Source organism: Cryptomeria japonica, chromosome 2, assembly GCF_030272615.1.
Source record: "Cryptomeria japonica chromosome 2, Sugi_1.0, whole genome shotgun sequence".
In the NCBI taxonomy this organism is placed as follows: domain Eukaryota; kingdom Viridiplantae; phylum Streptophyta; class Pinopsida; order Cupressales; family Cupressaceae; genus Cryptomeria; species Cryptomeria japonica.
In genome coordinates, this window is record NC_081406.1 from 259,019,305 (window position 1) to 259,040,530 (window position 21,226).

Sequence of the window (21,226 nt, forward strand, 5' to 3'; positions counted from 1 at the left end):
ATATATATATATATATTTTGAAGGATAAATGAATTACAAAATAAAGTAATTTAATATTCATAAAAATATTATGTATATTTTTTTGAAAAGTAAAAGATTAATTAAAGCTTAAGTCATAATTTTTTTTCTTTCTAAAATTAAATTAAACACAAAATTTTAAAATTTCTATTTTAACAATGACAAATAATTATTATATTTATTTATCAAAATATATTTTAATTATTTTTTAATAATTAGTAATGGTAAATCAAAGAACACAAATTCAATTTATTTGATATATATAATAAAAATAAAAATAAATCTTTTTAGGATGTAGAGTGAAAATGCTTGAAAATGTGGAGGGCGAAAAAAATTGTGAAATAAATCATAGATCCTTTTTTGCCATCCCTCCCTTTGCCACGAGGGAAAACATGATTCCACTTGGAGGCGACACAATAGATTGCAAATAGGCCTAGGAAAATAACACCTCAACAGGGAAACAAATCAACAAACAATAGAGGCCCACTTGGCATCCTCATTCTCAAAATAAAAATGAAAGGAGGGAAAACTAGCATCAAGGTGCTAGGACAAATGGACAACAAAGAAATAGTCATTAAGTCCAATATCTTAACACCGACAAGGGCTCATCTACAAAGTCGTACATTCTTCTTTAAATGGTGTGGTGTGCATTATCTAACCAATCAACTTGCAAAATGGTAGGTGGACACCTTCAATAGATGGGTAAGCATCACATCCCTTGACCACATATTTTTTGATATTGAATTCATAGATGAATTCCTCAAGAAGGAAATAATGTTTGGGAAGCCATTATTTTTTGAGGGTTTTAGCTTAAATTATTATACAGACTAGGAACCAAACTTTGATCCAAGCAAACACATCATTAATAAAATGCTCAAATGGATTAAACTAAATAATCTACCCACAAAATATTGGAATATGGAAGCTGACAAACACATCATTAAGAAAATATTCAGATGGATTAAACTAAATAATCTACCCACAAAATATTGGAATATGGAAGCCATAAGTAAGATAGGGGAACAATGGGGATCATTCATTGGGGTGGAGGAATATTTTTTCTTTGATAGGATAGGAGTAGAGGCAAAAATATGTGTGAAAATAGATATAGATCTATAAACCCTAGAAAACTTGGAAATCATTATAGTGAAAGGAAGATGGATCCAACAAGTGAAATTTTCTACAGAATTGTCGGGAGGAAGATGTGTTCTTAGGCCAAGGTTTCATATTAATTTCTCTACCCAAGAGTTTAGCTCCCCCACTTTACTCAAAACCACCATTCAAAATTCCATGGTCATAGTGGACTTGACTATAGCTAAGAAGAATAGGGCCAAAGTGAAATCTATATAGTTGATACCTTTGGACTAACAAGCTATTGAGGGTTGCCTTGAAAAAATGAAATTAGTTGACAAAAAACCACATCTAGGAAATGATCATTGTGATAAAGCTTCACCTCCACCTTCAAACCAAGAAGAAGGAGAGATTGCAGATAGGTGACCAATGGTCCAGAGAGTGCTAAGATCATTGTCAATAATCAAGAGGTGGAGGAAATCAATATTGAAAATAAAGAGACAGAAATTTCTTGGCAATAGACATTGTCTATGAATTTCTAGGAATGTCTAGAGAATAATTTAAAAGAACAGACTCAAAGAAAGTTCCTAGAATAGAATTAGATTTGAAAAGGCAAGATCTTCTATAAGAATTGTAGTAGGAAGGAGAATGTGAGGCAAGGGAGAATGATCTTCTATTAACAGGAGAAGATCATATAGGGGACAACGTACGCTGGCTAATTGAGAGAAGTTAGGCATCCAACAAATTTCTTCCATCAAATTGAAACCAGATTGTGGGAATAATTCGAATGAGAAGGTTGGAAGAAAATCTTTGCATGAATTGAGAAGCAAAGATGGGGAGGCAGAAGGCTAGGTCAAGGTAACTACTCTCTTTGAATCAAGACAGGAAAATGCCCTTCCCCAGGGGCCATGATCTTCTTTGTCATGATATTTAACTACTCATTATTAAATAGTTGGGAAGCTTTTGACATTGCCTTTCAAATGGATCTTCTTCGTCATATCCCCAATACTATTAATAATGACTAGAATGATATATTGAATGCCAAGATGTCAATAGTAGAAGTGGAAATGTCTCTTAATCAAATCCACCCTGACATAACACCCAATCCTAATAGGTTCCTTGCTCGTTTTTTTCAAAAATGTTGGAACATTTTGGGTGCAAAGTTAATAGATACCTTGAAAGCTGCCAAAAACTTGGGAAAACTACTTAAAGAAGTTAATAAAACCTTCATTGTGCTAATCCCCAAAAAAGAAAAGACTGCAAAACTAGAGGAGTTCAAGCCAATCTCCCTATGCAACACCATATATAAGATTATGACTAAATTCATGGCAAATAGACTAAAACCCCTACTTTCTCATATCTTCTCAGAGGAATAGACCAAATTTGTCCCTAGAAGATCAATTCTTGATGGACTAATCATTGCTCAAGAAGTCATTCACTCTTTGCAAAATACACATAAGTTTGGGATGTTGATAAAAACATATGTCAAAAAGGCCTACGATAAGGTAGACTGGAGGTTTCTTTGCAAGGTAATGTAGGAATTTTGTTTTAATAATCAAAGGATTAATTGGATCTACACGTGCATTTCTAGTCCTAGATTATTTATTCTAGCAAATGGCTCCCTTGAGGGATTTTTTGAATCTTCTAGGGGACTGAGGTAAGGGGACCCTTTATGCCCTTTCCTTTTCATCATCATGGTGGAAGCCCCCGAAAGGGAAATAATGAATTTGCAAACATTGAGGCAGATTGAGGGGATCAAGGTGACAAATAGTTCATGCAATCTATAACTCACCAATTATTCACAGATGACATGGTGTTGTTTGGAGCAGCCAAAAGAAAGGAAGCTAGATAGTTCCTCAAAGTGTTGAGCCAGTATGCCAATGCCTCGAGCCAAGAAGTCAACTAGGAAAAATCAAAGGTATTCTTTTTGATGACCTCTCCAAGGTTGGAAGTTGAAATATTGAATAATTTGAACTTCAAGAAAGGGACCTTGCTATGCTTTGACTGTGGGACCCTCTTAGAGGGAAAATATATAAGAGATTAAGTTCATGGAAGGGTCATTGGCTCTCATGGGAAAGAAGGATCATCATGCTCAAAAATGTCATCTCTTTCTTGCCCATTTATTTTCTCTCATTCCTTGCCCTCTCCTTTGGTGTTAAATATACTATTATTAAAAAATTGAGAAGGTTTTTTTGGTAGGGACTAGTTGAAAAAGAGAAAGTTTCTCTCATTTATAGGGAGAAAGTGTTTAGATCAAAAGAATATGGAAGCGTTGGTCTAAGAAACCAATTGTTGCAGAACAAAGCATTGGGAGCCCAACTGGTATGAAGAATGTTTAGAGAACCACAACTCAAATGGGTAAGAATTCTACAAGATAAGTCTCTTAATGATAAAAATCCAACTGATATCCTAAGGATTTCCAACCGTCCTAAATGTTCCAAGGCTTGGAATTTCATGCTCAACTACAAGCCAAACATCATAGATAATGTCACTTTGGACATCTATAATGCTGGATCTGCCCTTTTTTGGGAGGACTCCTAGAGGACCAACCTAGCATTGATAGTAAGGTGGAGGCTAATCAAACCAAATAATTCCTAAAGCTTCATTGGGGCAACACAATCAAGGATTATTTGATCTTTTTCAAAATGACCCCACCTTGGGTTGAAAATGAAGGGACAAGCGCATACATTGCCCTTAGCAAGAAATGAGCTATCTCAAATAATGGAAATCATCTTAGAAAGAAAGATAGTCTTTGATAGATTAATTAGGGTTGGATCGAAGAATGGTTCTTTCAATGCTAAAGATGGCTATAAGGTTCTAGTGGGATTTGAGGAACAAACTAAATCGGATATTCCAAGTCAACTATGTTGGAACAAATATTGTATGACAAAAGTTGGAGTATTCGCTCGGGCTACAATTCAAAAGAAATTTTTGACAACTGAAAAAGTTAGGAAAATGGGTTTTGAAGGCCGCAATAGATGCGTGCTTTGTAAATGTGAGGAAGAATTTGTCAACCATCTATTGGTGGGGTGTCCCCTTTTCCCAAGAATGTTGGAGATGACTATGTGCCAAAATGGGATGGATTACAAATGATATTATGAGCCTATTTTAAGGTTGGCCAATAAAGCCTGGGGTGGGTCTTTTTGGTAGTTTATCATGGGTTATTTGCCCCTCTCCTTATCTAGGAAATATGGAAGGAAAGGAAGTGCAAGAATTTTGAAGGCAAAGAAATGTCTATTATTTCCTTTCAAAACAGTGGAAGAGACAATGATAGAAGTAGCCAAGAACATATCTAGTAGCCTCATAATACAAAAGGGTAAATTCACCGAATGGAATGGAAGAATGAGATTAAAGTGGCTCAACCTCTTTATCCTTGCCTTTGTTGGGGTTGGTGGGAATGAAACTCTGAATGCTAGATGACAAGCCAAGTGACGTCTTCCCAAACATGGGTGAATCAAACTTAATTTTGACGGTGCCTCATGCAAGAACCCTAGACCATCAAGCACTAGTTGTATCATTAGGATGTGGGATTGTGAAATTGTTGGTAGCTTGGTTGTGCTCTTAGAGAAGGATACCAACAGCGTGGCTGAACTAAGTGTTCTCACTGAAGGCCTCCTATTTTGCAAAGACCTCAGCATTGGTAGCCTTGAAATTGAAGGAAACTTGACCTTGGTTATCAATGTTGTTAGACGAGACTCAACACCCAATTGCAAATTGAAAGCTATGGTGGGGAGGATTAAGGGTATCTTGAAAGTCTTCAAAGAATACACTTTGAACAACATGTATAGGGAGACAAACTTGGAAGTTGACACATTGGCCAATTTGACGGCTGATGGAATAGAATTTGGCTAAATTGGGCCACCTATTGGAAATCGTGATACCAATACTAATCATTCCACTGAAAGGGTGATAAATGCAATAAAAGAAAACAATACATCTCAATGTTTTTTTGGCATGAGGTTTGAGCACTAATGGACCAAATGCTCCTTGTAGAGTATAATTTTTTTGATGTCATATATTTTCCCATCCGAGAATGTAAAGTACAAATGTGATCTCTCCTTGCAAGATATGGATCCATCGTGGCACCCTGATGATCATCTAGAGAAACATCGTCAATCACATCATTTAGGGAAGGGCTCCCTCCCTTGCTCTCGGTTTGATGACAATTTGGTGAGTGATTTGATAGTCGGATGGTGTGCCCTCAAATTGTCTATTTAAAAAGAAATGGTTAAACATTGATCTCATTCGATCTCTTACTACGACAATGGATAGTCCCATCTGTCTGCATTGCGACAAGAGGTAAATGGATTTTTTAGGTTACATCTCAGACCTCTGGTTGCATTCTGTGAGTAAGATTTACCGGGCTAATTACCAATGAGGCTATTTGTATGGTTTTGGGGCGATAATATGTCATCTCTGCTAATCGTTATAGGGTCAATTTTGATATCCCCTCCTGCTTTCTTTAAACTTGCTTCCCTTTTGGACTTGGGTGGAAATAAGGTGGACATACTGTTACTACCGCAGAAAGTTTTCAAGGGTGAGTACCTCCTAGACAACATTGGTGTGGTGGTAGTGGTGGAGTTGGATGTGGGAATCCCCTGGCCTGAGGATATCGCAAAACTATGGCAACTTGGGGTGATGATGACGAGGCACCCGTTCTTGCTGAATATGGACCCTGCTGGCCTGGCTCGTCATCGCAGGTGAGTTGGTGTGGGTCATGATTTTCTAAGGAAATGGGTGGGAATTGATGACTATGACAATTTACAGTGGCTTGACGACTTCCTGAAGATTTTGTTTTCGGCTCTATTTATTGGGTCCTTTTTCGAATTATTTTTTGGCCACGACACTGATATTGTTGGCTTCCTCCCATGAGGACTTTGATCGGGTGGCTATTCTACAATGGTGATGATATTCTCTATCAATAAGTATCACTTATTATGGGTTTTCTTTTTGTACAGTGGCTTACTCCCATGGACTAGCTTTATTATCGTTTACGGCTCGGTGGACAAGATATGGGTTCCTAAGCTTCCTGTGCTTGTAGTCAGCTGCGCACTTATCGGTTTTGTTTGGCCTGCTCAAACCTTTAAGCTTATTCATGATAGCAGGCAAGGCATTTGCCATTTTGTACTCCGTGGATACCAGATATCCACCCCCATGTAATTTTTATATTTCTTAATATAATCTTTGCAGCTCTGCTACATTTTATAGAGGAAAATAATAATAATAATAATAATAATTTAAAAAATTAAAAAGAGCATTAGTAGTCTTTATAGTTTCAATAATGGTGCACTCCTTGTACATTTAATCTTCAAATTATTAACTTTTAAAGAAACCAAAAAAATGATAACCATACACCTATTAATAAATTTCAGAGTGTCAATAGCCTCTCACTTTTTAGTTTTTTTGGACTATACTTGATCCGTTTGTACATGACATTTGGGTCATTTGTTTACAAGTATTGGCAATTTTAAGTGCACAGTTATTGGGGCATCTTTAACTAGATATCCGACAAAATTTTGAAATGTGTACTTTTTGACCTTTGTGTACATAAGAGATCCCATAAGGTGTGTCGTTACTACCCAGAAGCCATAACAATAGCTATAAGCAGTTAAGTCGCATGCCAATCTGATGCACCATTTAGAATTTGTAGATAAACGAAATTAACTATAATGACTACTGATATGCTTCCTTAATACCTTGTCACCCTCTAAAATTCTAACTGTGACAAGAGGTTAAATATTGTGAAATTTACTTTCATTGTTTCAGTTTATAGCCAATGCGACCTATCTTACTTGAAGCCTTTCTATGATTAAATGTCACGACTCTATTTCCTAAATTACAAAATAATTTACATATATTTCATTTATTAGTTTTTCTTTTAATTCTAAAAAAAATACATATAATAAAATATAATTTAAATTTATTTAATTAAAATAAAATATATTATTATAAATTTCTTTATTAATTATATATTTAGAAAAACTTTTAGCTATATATTTAAAAAAAAGTTAAAAAAATAAAATAATAATTCATATAAATCAAAATGATAACTATAAATAAATATGAAAAGAAAAAAAAAATTATTATTTAGATAAACTAAATTTATTATGATGCATTAAATTTCATGCATAAAGCAAATCAAAATAGTATTATTTAAAGTTGATGCTTTATTAAGAAAAGCACAAATTAAAAGTAAAATCAAATATTTAATTTACATCTAATAAACTTATAAGGAGAATGTTTAAGTGCTTTTAAAAGCACATACACAATTTTAAAACTAAAGCAAATTAGAAGAATTATCCCATGTGAGCTTTAAAGAGGAGGTTTATTTTAAAGATTAATATTTTTTAAGAAAGTCAAACAAAACTCTTACTAGCCCACGTAAGAAAGTAGGAAAGTCATGCAAGAGTAAATATTAAATTAGTCTATAGAAAGCTTTCCTTAATGGAAGCTATCGAATTTTGAAAGGTAAGCAAGAAAATTTAATAAAATTTGTATCATTCAGGGCTCAAGATAGGGCAAAATGACATGGACCTCATTTGAAATTGGGCAGTGATAAAATTAGAAGGGGTGGAAATTAATAAAGGGGAGGATTCGTATTCAATGGAATAGAATTCATTCTTTTTGGCAATATTTTTCGTTCTTTTATTTTTACTACTACCAGGAAGGGTGTTGGCAAAAATATACAGATATCAAATTCTTAAGATGAATGTACTGCAAAAAATATAGTGAAATATGAAATTAAGGGGGATGATTGGGGACCAGTGAACATAAGCGGCCAAAGGATAGAAAAAGAATCAATCTAGGAAGAAAAGAGGAAAATCGATCAGAGTAGAGGACAGCCACATAGAACTTTGGCCAAATCTTTCAGTGGTGAGCCAGGCTAATAGGAAAATATATGGAGGTGAGAAAGAAGAACTGTAAAACTTCTAAAGATAATTATGGACATGAATTTAGGTAATAATTTTTGAGTTAACTTGGTCGAAGTTTTTATATGAAAAGACGTAATGAAAATAGGCTCTGAAATATAGTGTGTAATGTATTGATTTGTTCTTTACCGACAAACTATTTTAGTGTCTGAGATCACCATTTATGTATGCACTCCCTTTTGCCTTAGTATTTTGCACACTCTTTAATTACTTTGCTTTACACCTGTAGTCACCTATGCATGAGTCTCTTAAGCTCTTCTGAATCCCATTCCTTTGAATAATTTGTGTACTTTTTCTTGCATGAGAAAGTAAAGAGTTCAATAGGTTGTAAATCTGCCTCTTTCTCCAACAGTTCTGAGATCTTGATTTTAGATCCATGAATTAATTGTTAAGAACTTTATTTATTTATAATATATAAGATTCAACACATCCGTAGAATTTCTTGTCACATGACCAAGGATCTTAAGTGATTGCATGGGGACCGAATGACTTAACCTTGATATGTCCTTGCAAACTCGGTATGAAAGTTTTCTCTACCTATCCCAAGGAATATCTACTCTTTGTATTTTCACATGCAAATGTCGATACGTTGTGCAAGCTTTAGTGATAACGTTAAGAAAGCCACCCTCAAAAAAAGATATAAAACCTTGGCGAATTTTTATTTATTTTGGATAAAAATAATATTTTTATTGGCGAATCTTTCGTTTTTTAAAAGAAAAATATTCATTTTATTGGCGAATCTTTTTACATAAATTTTTTTTAATAGAAAATCTTGGCAAATCTACGAAAATAATATGAGTATGAATTAATTAATATTGCTAATAATTTCATTTTAAAAAATAAATTCTTATAGAAAAGTAGAGGCCTAAGGTGGAAATCATTAATGGTTTTAAAGGGTAGACACTACTTTATTTAGTTACTTCCATTAATTTTAATTAATCTAATAGCCCTATTTGTATTTTGTGAGATAAAATGTATTTAGAATTTGTAATATTCATGGGGCCCAAAACTGTTTCTATACCATTGATTTCCATTGAGTTCAACAATTGAAAAGCAACTCAACCCCCATGAGCATTACAACTTGTAGGTACAATTTACGTCATGTAATGCAATGATGGTCATTGGATTATATTTTGAATCAATGATGGAAACTAAAAATTTCTAATAAAACTCTAAAGTAACTAATAATTATAATGTATTATTGACGAATTAATTTAATTTTCAACAATGAATGTATCAAATTTTCTGGCGAATCTTTGAGTTCAAAAATTTAATAAAATAAAGTCTTTGGCAATTTAAATAAGACTAAACAAAAATTTTGTAAAAAAGTGGCTATTTATGTCACCTTAAAACTTGAACTATTAGCCAAATTTTTATTTTCAAATTTAAAAAAAAAACAAATTGACAAATATTAGCCACTAAAAAAATCACTGGCAAGCTTTTGATTTACCATGCATGAAGGTTGTGTTTGGTATAATTATTAATGATGTAAAACATGCATGTTGATTTGCTTATGACTTAGTTTAAAAGTAGCTCTTAACTAGTAATAGGCTTGATCTTGTTATTCTCTTATCTAGCAAAGGGGGTCTACATGTGTAAAATCACAATACCTTAAGATGCGAGGTTAATCATTAGATGCTTAATTGAAATGATTGAAACATTGATATAAAAGCCTTAGTTCTCGTGATGATTGACTAATGGGGATAGTGAGTTTAGATCAAGAATTGAAGTGTTAGACTATTATCTTTTGGCATTGGTAAGATGTTTCTTATCAAAAGGTACAATCCTTTTTCCTTTGATATAAATTTTTATAGTTACATAATAGTTCACAATGCAATGAGTGGCAAGAACATTCCCTAACTTTATAAGTAAATGCATTGTGCTATGTTTACCTTCAAGTACAGATGTGTTAAGGTTGAATTTAATTTGATTAATAATAGTTGTGGAAATGAATATATAGATGATTTTGAATGCACTTATATACTCTTGTATACTCTATTGTTCAAGTAGCTTCTACATGCTTATGAATGCATGGTTGTATACACATGTCTTCTTTATATGTTGATTGATAATTACTATGAAGTCACTATGTTTATATTATGATTGGGATAGGATTGAGATCACAAAAATGACTTTAGATAGATAAGAAAAGGTTGTTGCTTCCGTCTTCATATATATGTCATATGCATCAAGTGTGTGTCATGATAATGTTACATTAGTGTTAGCATGTGAATATGTCATGCTAGTTGCACAAGTTCCATTACTCTTGCCAGTATCACATTGTTAGTCTTCCTCGTGCTGGGTTGGGTATCTTTCTTGTCATGAAAGATTCCAGGGAAGTGTAACTACTTCATGGTAGAGTGGAAACGCGCTCCGACAATGTTCTCACCCATGATGTGTTTGAGGGATCTACAGATATCAAAATTTCTCGTCAGGGTGGTCATCATGATTTGGTCTTTGTACATTTATTGTTTTCGACCTTGTGGTTTAGTGTAAAGGTATATGTTTCCTTATGCTTATCTTGTTGTCAGCTTATATAATTTGACTTTATATGTTGAAATGTAATTTCTTGTCTCTAATCTTATATATCTAGACATGTGACAATCATTTATTATTAATTATGTATATTTTGTGAATTATGTTATTTTGAAATTATGATGATCTTTACATTAAATATCCCTCGCAATGCTCCCGTCTTCTACGTCTCTTGTGGGTCAGTCGACCACCTGGAAGACCATCCCACTATTTGCCATTCATCGCGTCTGTTCAAAGAATATAAGCAGGATATGCTTTTAATGCGCATTACAAAATTTTGTGTAATCAAATATGCTCATTTCACAGGGTATAATTTTGGAAATGCCAAGAAAAGTAAGAATACGATAGGATTTGATTGAACCAGATCCATCGCATGACTTGAATGGTACGGTGAAGAAACAGCTAGTGGGGTAGGCAGCGCTATGAAAGACAGGCGAATTCAAAACATTCGCGTTCCTCAGCCTGCATGTAATCCTTTTCAGTGTGCACTAAGATTGTCAAACACGCACAACTCCTTAACACGGTATGGTTTCCCAATTAGATTCAGAAGTATTAAGAGTGTTAGACTTTGAAAACTCTTTTAGGTTGAACTTTCTAAATTTTTGTGTGAGTTAAATTAGATCCAAAAGTTATGCGATTGAGTAGATTCTGTTATTTGAATTTTCTAGCTTTCTTGATATTGAATAGTTTCTGAATCTTTCAAATTTTGTTTTGAAGTAAATTAGATATAAAAATGATATAATTCGAATATTAACATTTACCCTAATTTTGATTAGTAATCTAGAACTTAACTCTTTGACCAATCAAACTCATATAATCTTTTGTCGATATACAATAGAGAAATTGAATCCACAACCTAAAACAACAACCGAAACTGAATAAAAAGAACGACAAGATTTTCATTTTGTTATTGTGAGTACCATGCTACTACACTCTACCATTTTTACAGTTTTAGTTCCAGGTTTCCAACGACAAGTCAAGAAGTCAATGTTTTGAATTCAACTGTGTGATATAACCGGTACAACTATTTGTTGACCTACCCTGCTGGTTTGTTCTTTCATTGCTTTGTTTGCTCTCCTATTTAAACGCGCCACTAGAACCAAAGGCTATGTGCCCAAATCTAGTCATTAGCAGCCAATTGAAGACTACGTGTCTCCACATATATCTATGTTAAGTTGAAGAGCTGGGGGTTGTGAGGGACTTGAAAATGGTTAGCAAAAGAAGTGTAGCCCAAATTTGGTCTCTCTTCCCCTTTGCTATGATTATTCTACTGCATAAATGATCAGAAGAATTTTTGAATTGTATATATTTTTTTAGTTTAGTCTATCTATATGTTAGTATTTTGCAATTTTGAAGGTCTTAAGGGCATTTTTAGCCCCTGCCATTGGATAGCTAAAAGCTATCCTCTTTCAAATGTGGGTCTACATCTCTTGGAGACCTTATCAACGAGATCAACGGCTCATAGTTTTGAGTCCCGAGTAGAAAGTTATGTCTAGTTGAAGTTAGGATAAATTTTCATATAGTTTTTTTGAAAATTTTGTAGTTTTTAGATATTATTATGTAATAAACAAATGTGACTGTTGGGCTTCGATTCTCAAGAGGTCTCTGTAACCCTTGGAATCTCATGAACTTCTATATGTTAGATTTTCGAATGAAATAGATTACTTTTTGGCTTGCTTCAATTCGATGATTTCTGGTTCTTGTAAACAAAATTTACAATACCGTAGGTTCTCATTCAGGTGTTGTCATCCGAATCCATAATTCGGATCAGTGGTATCAGAGAAAGTTCGCTCCTGTATGTCATATCACACGCGATCAACATATCAAAGATTGGGCTTGGAAACAAGGAATCCTTCAGACTACCTTCCTTTGAGACGCACACGATCACAGATGGCTAAGTTGCAGACAGATGATGACATTAAAACATTAGTTGAAGATGCACTAGCAAAACAACATGAAGAAATGATGGAGCAGTCCAGGCAAATGCTGGAAAGTCGTGGGTCACAAGCAAACCCACCATTTATAGGGCATACACCATTCAAGGTGCAAGTGAATTTCAATATACCCACATTCCAAGGAAAGATCGATGCAGATGCTGTTGATGATTGGGTTTCAAAACTGGAAAGATATTTCTCTGTCAATCAATTTTCAGATGAAGAGAAGATAACTTTCGCCCTCCTGAAAGCTGAAAACCATGTAAAAGATTTGTGGGAAGCAAAGTTAGCATCCAAGGCAACAAAAAATGGCAGCATTTTTATTTTTGACCAAAAACCCACATGGGGAGAATTCATGGAGCACATAAAGGAAGAATATTTTCCTATTGACACATATGAACAGAAATATATGCAGTGGCAATTGCTTCGATAGAAGAAGGACCAAACTGTTCAGGAATATACTAATATGTTTCATGCCTTAACAACAAAGCTTGGCATTAGAGATTCTGAGAAGCACCGAGTTTTAAAATATCAGAGTGGACTCCACAGGTACATCCAAACCGAAATGGAATTCCTTAACATAGAGACTTTACCTAGTGCATATAAATTTGCTACCAAAATTGAGGAGAAATCAAAACAGAAAGGAAGGAGAGATAATTTCACAAACAACAGATGGAAGAGTGAAGGTGACAAAACTACATGGAAACAAAGCTCTAAGGAACCCTCTCCCAATTCACCCACAAAAAAAACATGGAGTATGAAGAAGACACAAGAAAATGGTATGTGGTGTGAATTTCATAAGAGTCTCTCGCATAATACAAAAGATTGCATAACCATCAAAAGCTTAATGATGGAGACGCATGAAGACAAGGCAGAATCTAAGGTGGCAGAAACATGCACAGAAGGAAATCATGAACAGGTCATTGAGGCTGATCCATATGCCACGGTAGCTACTACAGCCCTGGGAGGATGAGGATAGATTGTTCCATTCACAAATGTGGGTCGGAGGAAAAGCTCTGCACTTTATTGTTGATAGCGGAAGTCAAAAGAACCTAATATCAGCATAGACTGTGAAGAGACTGAATCTGAAAACAACAACCCACCCGCAACCCTATTCAATGGGATGGGTTAGTCAAGGAAGAGATATCCAGGTGCACTAACAGTGTCGCCTTTCATACTCCATAAAGCCTTTCAAAGATGAGGTAATTTGTGATGTGGCTCCCTTAGATGTTTGTGATGTTCTATTGGGACAACCATATATGTACCAGCGACATGGTGTTTATGAGTCCAGGCCTCGCAGCGTGACCATCAGATTACGTGACCAGAAATACCGAATACTAGAGGTAAGCCCTGCATACACTAACTCTTTGATTAGTGCCAAGCAATGTAAGAGGTTAGTTGCCAAAATGGGAACATTCATTTTATTGGTGATTCGTTCTGAACAAGAAAGGAAATCTGTTTATAATTCCCACACCATCACAAACACCACAACATTGCAGAAAAAATCTATGGATCAAATTTTGATGAAATATGACAATCTATTTAAGTTACTAACTGGGGTACCTACACACTGCCAAGTGAGACATACTATTGATTTGATACCAGGAACTCCATTACCTAATGAACCAGTCTACCGTAGGTCAGTATTAGAGAATAATGAGATTAAGAGGCAAATACAAGAATTGATTGAGAAGGGACATATTCGTCCAAGTGCATCACCTTGTGGCAGCCCCATTGTTCTAGCAAAGAAAAAGGATGGAACCTGTAGACTTTGTATTGACTATAGGGCCTTGAATAAAATTTCAGTCAAAACTAGGTATCCACTTCCCTGGATAGATGATTTCTTGGACCAACTTAGAGGGGCCCGATTCTTTACCAAAATTGATTTGAAATCAGAGTACCATCAAGTACCAATTGAATCAGCAGATGTGTGGAAGACAACGTTCAAATCTAAAGAGGAATTGTTTGAATGGCTAGTGATGTCTTTCGGTCTAGCAAATGCTCCAACGACATTCATGGGAATGATAAATGATATACTTAGACCATTCACTGATTCCTTCATGGTGGTATATCTAGATGACATACTCATCTTTAGCAGAACTTGGGAGGAATATTTGCAACATGTGGAAAAAATTCTCTCAACCTTACAAGAACATGGGCTTTATGCAAACAAAGAAAAGTGATCCTTTGGTATGCAGAGTATCAGATACTTAGGATATGTTATTGACAGTGAGGGTGTCCATGTTGATCCAGAGAAGATACAGATGATTAAGGACTGGCCGTCTCCTAGAAATCTCACAAAGTTATGAAGTTTCCTCGGGTTAGCAAACTTTTATCGCAGGTTTGTGTTGGGATTTTCCCATTTGTCTTGGCCTCTAAATCAGTCATTGAGGGGGGGGGAACACAAGCAAAGTTTAAATGGACAAGTGCTCAACAAGAAGCATTCGAGGGGCTAAAACGAAGGTTATGTTCTGCACCAGTTTTATCTCTTCCTGACCTACAACAGCCATTTGAAATACAAACAGATGCATCAGAATATGCTCTAGGGGCAGTCCTCATGCAACATGGTCATCCAATTGCATATCATAGTCAGACCTTTTCTGATACAGTGCGTCGATATGCTACTTATGACAAGGAACTGTATGCTATTGTTCAAGCCTGGAAGCAGTGGAAACATTACATTCTGGGTAAGGAGACTGTCATCCACACAGATCACAAACCCCTTCAATTTTTTCAAACACAAGGGAAGTTGCAGAATGATCGACATCAACGATGGTCAGCATATCTTCAACAATTTCACCTCAATATTCGCCACAAGAAGGGAAGCACTAATAAAGTAGCAGATTGTTTGAGCAGGCCTCCAATTGCAGCCATAAGTATGGTTTTGAACTCGTGTGGTCATCAAACTGAAGCCTGGGCTTGTTTGTATGAGAATGATGTTGAATTTGTAGATGTTTATAATCAATTAGTGAAGGGACAACAAGTGAATGATTTCTATTTGCAGGATGGAATGCTTTGTCACCTTGGCCAAATCTATGTGCCCAATGCAGAACGCAAAAAGTTGATATGGGAAGCTCACTATAGTAAGGTTGCTGATCACTTTGGTATAGGTAAGACTACTGCTATACTTTAGAAGTATTTCTATTGGCTAAAATTATGAAATGATGTTATTTCATATATTCAAGCCTGTACTACATGTGCTATTGCTAAGCCTACTAATCGTAAACTTGGGCTATACTCACCACTTCCTGTTCCTGAAAAACCTTGGCACTCAGTTTCTATGGACTTTATGTCTAGTCTTCCTACCACCAAAAGAGGCCATGATTGTGTGTATGTTGTGGTAGATAGGTTCTCGAAAATGGTAGTAATAGTGGCATGTAGAAAAACCATTTCTACAGAGCACATTGCAAAGCTATTCTTTGAATACATTTGGGTTCATTTTAGTCTGCCGAATACCATTATCTCGGATAGAGACAACAAATTTCTTAGTAACACTAAGGGAAAAGATGGACACAAAATTGATAAAGTCTACTGCTTTCCACCCTCAAACAGATGGCCAAATAGAGGTAGTGAACCGGATGATCATACACATCCTACGAATGTATCACTCAAAACATCCCCGCACATGGGATGAAAGTCTTTCATATGTTCAGCATAGCTACAATAGGGCAATTCACAGTTCAACTGGCCACAACCCATTTGAGGTTTGTCTTGGTTATCAGCCACTTACACCCATGGACGTTGCCATACCAATTATTCAACCTGATCTGGTTCCACATGTTGGTAAGGAGGAAGATAAGGCAACCCAGTTCATCGATAGAATTCATCATTTACAACAAGAAGTTCATGAAATTTTGGAACACACCAATAAGAAGTATAAGGTGAGACATGATGAACATCGTACTCCTCATAATTTTCAAGTCGGGGACAAGATGTGGCTGCATATCCAGAAGGAACGATTGCAGGTGCCAATAGGAAGCTTCGTCCTCTGCGTTATGGGCCATACACCATCATCAAGCAAGTTGGTGATAATGCTTTTGAGCTTAATTTACCTCCATTTTTGGGTCTTCATCCAGTCTTCAATGTGAAACTCTTGAAGCCACATTTTCCTTCACTATTAGATGTTGCAGATGTGGCAGAACCAATCTCCACTACAGAATTGAATCCAAATGCAGCTGCCCCATTCCAATGCGATCAGATTGTGGACACCATGGTGAAAACACTCAAACAACAACAGATTTACTTGTACAAAGTGGTTCAAGCGGGGTAGATTGCTCAACAAGGAAAGTGGTTTACTAGAGAGCAGCTTCAAGAACGTTTTCCTCATCTCATTCAAAGTGTTGATGCAATGGGGCCCATTGCTTTCCAAGGGGGAAGTAATGATCAGAAGAATTTTTGAATTGTATATATTTTTTTAGTTTAGTTTATCTATATGTTAGTATTTTGCAATTTTGAAGGTCTTAAGGGCATTTTTAGCCCCTGCCACCGGATAGTTGAAAGCTATCCTCTCTCAAATATGGGTCTACATCTCTTGGAGACCTTTCCAACGAGATCAATGGCTCGTAGTTTCGAGTCCCGAGTAGAAAGTTATGTCTAGTTGAAGTTAGGATAAATTTTCATATAGTTTTTTGAAAATTTCGTAGTTTTTAGATTTTATTATGTAATAAACAAATGTGACTGTTGGGCTTCGATTCTCAAGAAGTCTCTATGACCCTTGGAATCTCATGAACTTCTATATGTTGGATATTTGAATGAAATAGATTACTTTTTGGCTTGCTTCAATTCGATAATTTCTGATTCTTGTAAACAGAATTTACAATACCGCAGGTTCTCACTCTAGTGTTGTCATCCGAATCCATAATTCGAATCAATAAATGCCAATCGATAACAATCGACAAGGGAGACACTCTTCCAGTGGGGACTGCCCTCGCCGGAAATCAGACTGTGGTCTCAAAGAATGGCACGTTTGCATTTGGATTTTTCAATGCCAACGGTACCAATAATTGGTATGTGGGCATCTGGTATGCCAGAGTATCGGAGAAGACTATTGTTTTGGTGGCTAACCGGGAAAATCCTGTGAGAAACATGCCCGGCCTTTTAAATTTATCTAGAGATGGTTATCTTCGACTGTTTGATTTACAAGGCCGATCAATTTGGTCATCCGACAACAGCTTGAAGGCGTCCCAGGCATCACTGTTGGAATCAGGTAATTTGGTTATGTTAGGAGCACGGGCGGGCAATTCTTCTGAAATCGTTTGGGAAAGTTTCCAACATCCGGTAGATACATGGCTACCAGGGATGAAGATGTGGAAAGGAATGAAACTCACTTCTTGGAAGAGTTCTGCTGATCCGGCACCTGGTCCTTTCTCTTTCCAAATGGATCCTTCACCAGGAAAGACTCAATTCTTGCTGCTCTCCCACAACACTGTTCCGTACTGGTCTACCGGAGAGTGGAATGGACAGTATTTCGCTAATATGCCAGGATTTGCCAGGGCGGAGTCTGGTGTTAAAATGGAGTTCATAACACTTTCTCCCTCAAGAATGTACAGCAAGTATACAACCCCTAGTATGGCAATGGGACATGAAATTTTGATAAATAATGGTGAATTATGGGGGTACTATATGATGCGAAATGGTTTGTGGAGAATCCATTTCGCACCCAGGGATCAATGCAATGTTTATGGTGTGTGTGGGGCTAATACAGCATGCAATGGATATTCAACGTTCAGTTCCTCTGCCTATGCAACAGGCAACACCAGTGATACGTGCACATGTTTGCAGGGGTTCAGGCCCAAAAATAGACGTGCTTTGGATTCTCAGGAGTGGTGGTCAAGTGGTTGCGTTCGCCGAAGTCCATTGCAATGCTCTGTCACAAATTCTACCGATGGTTTTTTGCAAGTGAAGGACAAGCATTTAGCCGACGATGAAGCGGTTCCATATAGCAAGGAGCAAACCTTGCATGGATGCCAGCTTGCATGCCTCAACAACTGCTCTTGCATGACCTTTTTGCTCACTACGTCCTCTCCTCCTCTGTGTCAATTGTGGTTTGGCGATTTGATGAATGTGCGCAATTCGTCCGGTGGTCAGTCGTTCTATCTCCGCTTGGCTGCTTCTGAATTACGAGATTCGACATCCAAGCAAAGAAATAGATCCTCTGGCCTTTGAATTTTGCTTCCTGGGCTCGCCGCGGGTCTTGTTCTTTTTCTGGCCGTGTTTATTATGTGGAAACGTGGGAGAATTGCTAAGAAGACCACCGAGATCGAGGATGACGTACCCACATCGCTCAGAACTTTCACCTTCCGAAAGTTGCAGGTTGCTACGAAGAATTTCAGGCATAAGCTGGGAAGTGGATCATTCGGCTCTGTAGTCAAAGGAACTCTACCAGACAACACACTAGTCGCTGTCAAAAAGTTAGGGAGTTTAGCTCAAGCAGAAAAGCAATTCCGTGCAGAAATAAGTACCATTGGTAAAATACAGCATGTGAATCTGGTTAGGCTATGGGGATTTTGTGCAGAGGGATCTCAAAGGCTACTCCTTTATGAGTACATGCCCAACGGCTCTCTTGCCTCCTTCCTGATCCGCAGGAAAGACGGAGAAGTGGAAGGAAAGTTATTGAATTGGAAAACTAGATTTCAGATAGCATTGGGCACTGCACGAGGATTAGCTCATCTCCACGAGGAATGCACAGATCGCGTCATTCACTGTGATATTAAGCCAGAAAACATTCTCCTTGACGCCCAGTTTTGTCCCAAAGTAGCTGATTTTGGGCTGGCAAAGCTGGTGGGTACAGATTTCAGCCGGGTACTGACAACCACGAGAGGCACGAGAGGTTATTTGGCTCCAGAGTGGATCTCCGGTCTTCCCATCACTCCCAAGGCGGATGTATGTAGCTTTGGTATGACACTCCTGGAGATTATATCGGGCCGAAGGAATGTGGACCTGAATGCGCACGACTCCAACTGCTATTACTTCCCTCCCTGGGCCGCTGATCAAATCCAGAGCGGAAACCTGATGGGTATTGTTGATGGGAGGATATCGGGAGAGGCAGATGGTGAAGAGGTGCGAAGGGCTGTTACGGCAAGCATATTGTGCATTCAAGGAGACGAGAATGTTAGGCCAACCATGGCTCAAGTCGTGCAAATACTCCAAGGGACAATTGACACCAACGCACCACAGTTTCAGACGTCTCTCGATAGTCTTCGAGATCATCATGGAGGCGAGGAAGATAGTGATCTAATTTAAGATTAATCATTTTCTACAAAGTTTCTATATATATATATGGTAATGGGTGGTCATGGTAATGGTAGCTAAAACTAGGAAGTAGCCATGGTAATGGTAGCTAAAACTAGAAAGTAGCCATGTTGATGGCATCTATCTAGATTTATTAGCAGAAATGAGTAATGGAACTAATCTCAAAATCTTTATTATACTAGTTATTGGTAAGTTAATGGGAGATATCATATTGATTTTGAAATTTCAATGATATCATTTAGAGTGGGGATAGAGTTATAATGTTTGTTGTAGCTTATATACATCAATATAACATTAAAGCTTATATAAAATTGATTCTCTTAATTTAAAAAAAATCATTAATTGTCTTTCTCTAATAATTTTATCTTTCTTTTCTTCACTCATACTAAAATAAGTTTGAAAATGATACCAATTTTGACTAATAAATCAATATAAAAAATTATTTCTTCTAGTGATTACATATTCCTATAAAAAATAATATACACAAATTTTAAAACTAGTCTAGTAAAATCAAGTTCTACGCTTATAATTATATATGTATTAAAATGCAATTATTCTTAAAGAAATATGGTAAATGTACTTATCACCATACATATATACAAAACATATTCTCTTAGTTATGCTTTTGATTGAAAACATACATACAAAACATATCCTTCAATATTAAATTTGTTGTTTCATACCATTAGTCTCTAGATGGTACGATTTACTATTTAACCATCAATCAAATATTGTTGTCAAGACTGTTTAAGTCCATGATGGAAATATTTTATTTAAAAGTATTAGCTCTTTCATTCAATCTAATTTGATAATTTCTTTCACAAACATACAAGAAAAGCTAGAAATTGATCTTCAACAATTTCTAAGAATAAAATAGACAAACTTAGATAATTTATCCACTACATCTAAAATACAATCACACGTCTTTCTAGATTTTGGTAATTGAGAAATAAATGCATAGATAATATTGTCTATTTATTTGATGAAATCTCATGTGAATGCAAATTATCCTCCAAGATGCCTTTACCTCTTAACATTCAATTTTTCAAATGACATACATCTTTATGATCCCAAGGTCACAAAAATATGAAGTATAATGTACTTCCATGCTATTATTTCTCATAGCTCATGTGAAGACGACATATTAAGACACCTTTTAAATATTAATAGCTTAATATGTTAAGTTTTCTTATTAGTCCTTGTTATAAGAAGGGTGCTTGGAATATTGGCTTGAAATACACTTGTAATGACTTGGGAGATCTTGAAACTTTGTAGTAGGTTATTGTGATATGATCCTAGGTAGACATAAAGTTTGATGCAAAAAAAAATTGTATGCTTTTAGATTGATCATATGAATGAAAGCTATTAGGTTTGAGGGATTGAAAAGTTATTGGAATGCTAACAAATTTCTAGTAAGAGTAGGGTGCAATGAATAGTCAATATTGTTAAAAGTATCATTGTATTTGTAAGCACATTTTTTTTTAATAT

General features: G+C 36.0%; 2 protein-coding genes across 2 annotated transcripts; both read left to right on the forward strand.

Moving 5' to 3' along the window:
• Positions 1-13,337: 13,337 nt before the first annotated feature.
• On the forward strand, positions 13,338-18,652 carry LOC131049922 (G-type lectin S-receptor-like serine/threonine-protein kinase At4g27290). Its single transcript, XM_057984016.2, has 3 exons — positions 13,338-13,433; positions 13,756-13,830; positions 17,387-18,652. Exons 1-3 carry the CDS (start codon positions 13,338-13,340, stop codon positions 18,650-18,652), a joined length of 1,437 nt encoding a protein of 478 aa, XP_057839999.2.
• A 54-nt stretch (positions 18,653-18,706) lies between these two features.
• Positions 18,707-19,729, forward strand: LOC131049921 (G-type lectin S-receptor-like serine/threonine-protein kinase At2g19130). The gene has a single exon (XM_057984015.1). The coding sequence runs from the start codon at positions 18,707-18,709 to the stop codon at positions 19,727-19,729; it is 1,023 nt and encodes a 340-aa protein (XP_057839998.1).
• Positions 19,730-21,226: the final 1,497 nt, after the last annotated feature.